Genomic DNA, 7774 nt, shown 5'->3' on the forward strand with positions numbered 1-7774 from the left:
AAGACCATTTGTAACGCTGCTGGAAAACATTCCTTCGGGGTGGCTATTAACCACATCTGGATGGAGCGAAATCTCCATAGATGGATTTCCAACTCCAAGTTCTTTGACAATATTTGGAATTCCATCTACTTTGAAGTCTTCCCCAAGCTTTCTCTCATTGAGGCCCTGCCGGTTGCAAACTCCCTCAGAAACAACTTTATTATATCTTCTTGGGGTTCACCTCCTATTTTAGATCCCCCCCCCCTACTGGGCTGTAGCATCCTTTTGTAGGTTTTTCTGTTTTTATTTTTGCCCCTAAGGGCTGCCCCCCACCCCCCAATCTCTCTTTTCCTTGGCAATGAATTTCTAATTCACCCAATTTTTTTTTTTTTTTTTATGATTTGGATTTATGTCGTTTTCCTTAATAAATTAACATTTACAACCATGAGGCTGTAGAGTAACTGAGTGCCCAAAAGTATTGTCACCCAAAGAGAGGCCTGATTATTGTTGAACTATTTTATTATTTGCAACCACTGAATCATGTATGTCAGCATGTGTGCAGCACTTGAATTTGAATATACTAAATGTTTTCTCACCTAACTGCAGCTAAAGTTTCCTTTTACTGTTTGTTTTGCACGTTCTTTTATGAGTTCCAATATGCATCTAAGATCTCATGTGGGTTTCAATCTGTCGTAAATTAATTTGAACCTCAAAAAAGTGCATCAATATTATATGTTAACTGCATAGTTAAGGCATCACCTGGATGCCTAGGTGTTTATGTGCCCTTTACGGGAAGGGTGCCTTGGTTGCCTAGGCACCACCTTGGCTTTTTAGTGTTGCCTTGACGTCTGCCTTGGGTCGCCTACCGCCTAGATGCCATGGCAACTATGGTGCATCGTTTTTTTTTTTTTTTTTTTTTTTTTTTTTTAAGTACTTAGGTTTCAGATTAACTTTGTCTGCTTATTACTCTAAGAATGCTTGATCTACAGTATCTGGCATGCCTTTACCTGAATCTGTTTTGATTCTACCAGAACTTCTTCAGATTATCACCAGGATTCTGCTTTGCGGATGGTCTTGCTTCGCTGGCTCTTCGACGACAAGGGATGAAACTTGAATCCAGTGATAGAATCCTTGACTGGAACATTACTGGTGCTTCAATCTGCTATCTTGGTCTTGAGGTACTGTTCTTATCTAATTCAGCATGCATCAATGCTCAAGGATATACTGTAATTATTTATCTAAAAGAAAAATGATGAAAGATAGCAATGAACATGCATCTGTATTTCTTCTGATAATGTAATATATTTGTCTTGTGAACCAACAGGTAGGCACAGTCATTTTCTTACATATTGCATTGATCTGTCTTTAATGTTGCATATAACCTTAATTATATAATATTATCCTTGCTCTATTACATATACTGCATGCCTAGGGCCCCTCTCTAATGCCTTGGGTGATGTTGTGGCCCTTGTCACCTTGACATATATGATACTAATGATGTACATTTGTTCCTCATTCTTATCCTGTTTTATTGTTCTTTTATTCCTTTGTTCCAAAGTGGTAAGTTTTCTGTTGCCTTGTCCTTCACCAGTCAATTAGAAATTTTAAATTAATTTTGCATTATTTCTGCTAAACAATAAATTCATAAATTACAATTAATAAAAGCTGTATAAAGAACACACTTGAAGCACAATACTAAATGTTTATGGATGAGTGCATCCCACTGAAATACACTTTTATCTACTTGAATACTTTGAGAACAATGGCCATAAGAACAGCATAAAGGAAATATTATAACTTTATCAGCCATTTAGGCAAGTTACAATGAGGGTGTTTTAAGGATTCTAGTCTTTCTGTCCTTCCATGTAGCCATAAATAAGGCAGAGGAGAGAGCAACATCAATATTCTCCCATAGGATTCAAAGCTTTAGCCTGCTTAGATAAAACCAACTCTAGTAGGCTTAATGGTAAAATAGAATGCATTCCAAAAACTTGAATGACCGATTTCATGTTCCCTTGGAAAGGTGGAATGAATATGTAGATGGTTGGTGAGTTCTTTTCATTTTTAGTTGAGCTTGAAGGGTAAAAGAAGAGGAAACACGATAAAGAAGCTTGCAATTGGAAGAAGAAACACAAAAACCAGAATTACCACGAAATTTCTCCACCCTATGTGCTGGTCCAAAGTTTGTTGTCCCAAGGCTGAGGGTGGTTTAGAATTGAGACATATCAAAGATACCAACTCTGTGGGTATCCTGAAGCTCATTTGGAAAATCGTCTCAAAGCAGCAGAGCATTTGGGTCTCTTGGGTTTACTCTTCTCTAAAAAATTATTTTCTCTGTACTGCCTCCCTCTCCTCTGGTAACTGCTGGATTTGGTGTAAAATTCTAAGATGCAGGCCTTCTCCGAGCCCTATCTTATACCATTGGTAATGGCTCCTCCACCTTCCTCTGGTTAGACCCATGGCACACCTCGGGTATCTTCCTCTCTTTGGTCACCCCTAGAGCATAGTTGTCAAGGCATCACCAAGGCGATGACTTGGCGTCCAGGCGGTTTTCCTGGGGCCTAGGTGCCAGTTGCCTTATTGCACTGCATGTCACCTTGTGTTCTGTCACTTATTTATGCCAAATGTCATTTAAGTAAATGTTTAAATGGATGGTCTCCTCCTTCTCCCACTCCCCTTGCTGACTTAAGGTCTTCCCTTCCCCCCATCCCTCCGGGATACCAAGGAAGGGAAGACGAGGTTCTTTGGCTTCCCTCCACATCGGGATTGTTCACATCTGCCTCTACTTGGGATTTCATTCATTCAAAAGGCCCCCTCATTCCTTGGCGTAACACCATCTGGTTTAAAGGTCATATCCCTTGCCACAACTTCACTGCTTGGCGTGCTGTCTCCAATTGCGTCCGTACTTAGTCATTTCTCATCTACTGGCACATTTAGGTTCCTCCTCCTGTTGTCTGTGCTAGGATGGCATTGAAGATGCCGATCATTTTTTTTTCTCTTGCCCCTTCTCCATTGTAATCTGGACTATCCTCCCTTTATTTAGAGAATGGATCTGGATTGACATGACTTATGGTGGATCTTCTATTTGTGACACTGTCGGAAAGCTTGCTTTTGCCGCTGCCATCAACCAGATTTAGATGAAGCAAAATCTCCGTAGATGGACTCCTAGTTCTCGTTCTTTTGAAATATTTGGAATGACATCTACTTTGATGTTGGCTCCAAACTTGGCCATCTTCGGCATCGCCCGGTCTGCAATTCCCCAAGGAACAGGCTTATTGTTGTCTCCTAAGGCCTCCCTCTCTCCATCTCCCCCCCCCCCCCCCCCCCCTGAGTTCCCTTTATCTTAGTTGGGCTTTCTGCCCCTTGCTGTTATTTTCCCCTCCTTTGAGGGCTGGTTCCTTTAGGCTCCCCCCTCCCTTTCGTTTGTATATTCTTTCCCGTGGTAATGAATTTATTTATTCATCCAAAAAATAAATATATCAATCCTTTCATCTATCATCATATCTTGTAATCATTCCTGGACAATTATGAACTGTGAAATATTATTTGATAAAATGCTAGGACACTAAGACTTTTTTCTTCTCTTCTGTACAGAGTATTGTTTACTTCATTTTCACGATTGGCCTTGAAGTATTGCCTCCTGACAAGTTAACCTCAGTCATAATGAACTGGTGGAGGACTCCAAGGGATCTCAAACTCAACAATTCCCACAGTTATTTGGAACCCTTATTGAAGTCTTCCTGTGAAGGTCTTACCTTTGCAGCTGATGAAGATATAGATGTGCAGGCAGAGAGACACAGGGTACTTTCAGGTTCTGCTGGTAATTCCATAATCTACTTGCGTAATCTCCGAAAGGTACGTATTATCGGGTTTTATAAATGTAGCTTTCATCAATATGGAAATTCCTCAGTCAGATATTATGTCATCTTTTGGCATTTGAACCATTCTTTAACTCCAATTTTAGGTCTATCCTGGAGGGATGAATCAGGGTACAAAGGTTGCAGTTCATTCACTTTCTTTTTCTGTTCAAGAAGGAGAATGCTTTGGCTTTCTGGGAACCAATGGAGCAGGGAAGACTACAACCCTATCCATGTTAACTGGTATGTAAGTTTCTTCTATTATAAAAGGGCAAAGTATTTTAGCTGTCAAAAAATGCACATGATCTACGGCTGCTAGGATGTTTAGTAATGTTATGATAAGGTTCCTTGGGTTTTGACTAAGACGCATGATTTTCTTAATTAATAAATGTTTCCTTCCAATGTTTTCTGAATTCCTATGTGCAGGAGAAGAATACCCAACTGATGGAACTGCGTATATTTTTGGCAATGATATTTGTTCACAACCCAAAGCTGCTCGGCGACATGTAAAATTTGAATTCTTGCTCCACTTATTTGTTAGACTTACAGAGAAGGTTTGATAGTTGTATATATTGGCATTCATGTAACTCATTTAACTCATTTCCACCCCCCCTCCTTTTTTTTCTCCAGATTGGTTATTGCCCACAATTTGATGCTCTTCTAGAATTTCTAACTGCCAGAGAACACCTTGAGCTTTATGCAAGAATTAAAGGAGTCCCAGAAAACATGATGAAAGAAGTATGAGTACATATAGCCACTAGCTTCTTTCTTCATAGTTAGCTTCTGAATATTTTTCACCTTCCTTTTTGATCTTGCCCATGAATTCTAGTGATTGTCATGCCATAGAATGTTAATACTAATCTACATGCTGCACAGGTTGTCATAGAAAAGTTGGTGGAGTTTGACTTATTGAAGCATGCCGATAAGCCATCTTTTTCTCTTAGTGGGGGAAACAAGCGCAAACTGTCTGTTGCTATTGCAATGATTGGAGATCCCCCAATAGTTATTCTTGATGAACCATCGACAGGTCTCTTCAGTGACTAATTTTTGCTTCATGTATCAAATATGTATATTTTTTCTGACAAGGTCAAGGATTTTGAATTTTGGTTGATGCCTGCAATGCAGCAGCTGCAAATTCCCCCCCCCCCTTTTTTTTTGGGGGAGGGGGTGTGTTGGTTGAAGTATTGCAGGTATATGATTATTGTGAATACAAATGGCATCTCTAACATTGTCTACTATGGTAATTTCTTAATCAGTCATATTATAATTCTAAGCCACCATCAAATGACATCTGATATAGACTGAACTAATGAAGTACTAGGATAACAAGTACCAGGGATGATGGTGCATGTCACAATTCCAGCTCCCTGACTCCCTGTATCTGTATATATGATTAATTTTGCAGGTAATGCAGAACATATCATCTCTCCCACCCTTTTTTGTAGTTATTTTAGTATCACTTTTGTTAAAGTGTGCATCATGGGGTATTGGGGTGTGTTCCAAGAAGTTGTTGTTGTTGTTGTTGTTGTTGTTGTAATGACCTATCAGTTGGGGTCTCGGTAGAGGTTGCTTGCCAAAAACTGACATCCAGCTTCTGCATGGTTGAAAATTTATGTTGGGAATTCTCAACTAGTGACCAGTGACCGAAGACACAAGCAACACGTGATGACTGGCAAGAGAGGAATTTACCAGTGATCAGCCAAAGATGTGAACATTTGACCTGTAACTCCTGGAGCATTGAGGTTTTAATCTAAACCAGTTTCCAGACCAGAATAGTCGAGCAGAAACTATCAACAGGATCTAAAACAGAGAAGCAAAACCTGAATTTGGATAACTTTAATAACAGAAATCAGAAATCTTAGAAAAACCCAAAACTTTACTCAAATAATGTATTCTACTAACGGGATCAGCCCGCAGAGCTTGGGTCAAGTCTGATCACAGAATAGAGAAATCTATAAGAATCCTAGTGCTATTAGGAACGAAAGTAACAAAACTAGAGCCAGTACCAATTGGCCAGAAATCTTAGAACTGATGACAGAAATTCAGAAAGCAGTGTAACATAGTCTCAGACTTCAGCTTATAGTCAAAACAGTACAGTAACCTCCAACTTGTGTGTTATTTTCTACATAACAGAACTGAAGCTTGAACAAAATCGGATATGCTAGAGTGTATTGAGAACAGAAAATTATGGCCTCTGATTGAGAGAAAAATAGAAAGAAAGAAAGATAACTAGACTAAGAATTGACCAAAGCCCCACTTGGAATCCACACAACACACTACTGAATCTACAACGGCAAAACTTAAATTCAAGGTTTTATTTCATAAAAATTGCTGTCTGAGGCCATAGGCCACTACATCTATCTATGGATTTCGTAAACTGCCTCTCGAACACTCCTAAACTAATTTGGAATACAAACTACCACTTAAAATAGTCAAAACAGACTAGTATTTGATACTTCTACTCAAACTAGGACTCTTAAAACAGAACATAGATTTGTAATGGAATTCAGACTCAAATTCCTAATGATTCTGCGGCTTAGCTAACTTGTAATGTAACAAAGACTCTAAACTAATCCTACTTAACTACTCTCGCAGTCCTAGCTTCTAACCATGTTTTAGGCTAGCTTCTAACCATGTTTTAGGCCCGTGGTTGTCAAGGCATCAAAGTGCCTTGGTCACATAGGCCGGTGCCTAGCGCCTTGTGTCCTGGCCCCTTCTAACGCATGGGTCTTCTAGATGCCGTGAGAACTATTTTAGGCCTATTACAATGAAAACCCAATGACCCAAAGGCCAATATGTATAGAACCCAACTCAAGGCTTGTTTCCACTAAAATAAACCTTTTTCTGATTTAACTGCATCAGGTGGTGGCAATGAACACTGACCTGAAACTCGGGGGATTCGGGGTGGTGGTTAATAAGGAGAAGGGTGCTAATACAAAACCATCTTAAGGTGGAGTTTGAAATAAAGATAGTCATGAATGGAATTCAAACATGGGTAATGGATTTGATGGATTTTCACTTTTGATTAGAAAAATTCTGTTTCTACTCTCAAAATCTCTTCAAACACTGGAAATGGAACTGTTCTACCCAGTTCTATCTATCCAACAATGAGCATATGGTATCTCTTCTTTGGTGCGAATTTCAATTGTTTCCTTCTTGGTGGTGCCACCCATTTGTATTTATCCTATTCATAAAACTTGTAGGTATGGATCCTATTGCCAAAAGATTCATGTGGGAAGTTATATCGCAGCTATCAACCAGACTTGGAAAGACGGCAGTTATTCTAACGACTCACAGTATGAATGAAGCTCAAGCACTCTGCACACGAATTGGGATAATGGTACTTATTATATGGCATTTCTTTTAACATCCATTAAGTTGAAAACCAGTATCATGCACTAATGACCTGAATTTTCTCTTAATGTGAAGGTTGGAGGCCAGCTTAGGTGCATTGGAAGTCCTCAGCATTTGAAAACACGTTACGGAAATCATCTTGAACTTGAGGTATTAACTTAATTATGTCATAATCCAGATCTGGATGGAAAGAAATCATAGGAAATGGACCTCCACTCTCGCTCTCTTGAAAATATTTGTGGCTCCATCTCCTTTGATGTGAAGGTCAAGATTTTTCGGGTTTCTTAAAAAGAAAAAAGAGCAACCCAGTGCACAAGGCTACCACTACTGTAGGGTCGAGAGTGCCAAAAGTACGCAGCCTTACCCCTTCATAGGAGAGATTGTTTCCAAGTTTTGCAACATGTAATCCCTCCCCTAGAAACTGTCATATTGTAAATTCTTGGGATCTCTAGCTCTATCATCAGGAATGGCCCTCCCCTTTGAGTTTGGGATTTTGCTTATTTCTCTCCCCATCCCCTTCTTAGGGGCTGTATTTTTTTATTTTTTTTTCCTGCTTGGTAATGAAATATTTATTCACCAAAAAA

At 39.4% G+C, this 7774-nt stretch overlaps 1 protein-coding gene across 1 annotated transcript in view; it reads left to right on the forward strand.

Annotated features, from left to right (window-relative positions):
* The first annotated feature begins 984 nt into the window (after positions 1 to 984).
* The window catches only part of LOC122061878 (ABC transporter A family member 1-like), a 28699-nt gene continuing 21909 nt past the window's right edge, over positions 985 to 7774 (forward strand). Inside the window, exons 1-8 of the mRNA XM_042625404.1 lie at positions 985 to 1157; positions 3574 to 3834; positions 3944 to 4079; positions 4263 to 4342; positions 4467 to 4574; positions 4713 to 4863; positions 7040 to 7176; positions 7266 to 7340. Of these exons, the coding sequence (XP_042481338.1) occupies positions 1083 to 1157; positions 3574 to 3834; positions 3944 to 4079; positions 4263 to 4342; positions 4467 to 4574; positions 4713 to 4863; positions 7040 to 7176; positions 7266 to 7340 (1023 nt within the window). The 5' untranslated portion in view covers positions 985 to 1082. The remainder of the gene's footprint in view (positions 1158 to 3573; positions 3835 to 3943; positions 4080 to 4262; positions 4343 to 4466; positions 4575 to 4712; positions 4864 to 7039; positions 7177 to 7265; positions 7341 to 7774) is intronic.

This window comes from Macadamia integrifolia, chromosome 14 (assembly GCF_013358625.1).
Source record: "Macadamia integrifolia cultivar HAES 741 chromosome 14, SCU_Mint_v3, whole genome shotgun sequence".
In the NCBI taxonomy this organism is placed as follows: Eukaryota; Viridiplantae; Streptophyta; class Magnoliopsida; order Proteales; family Proteaceae; genus Macadamia; species Macadamia integrifolia.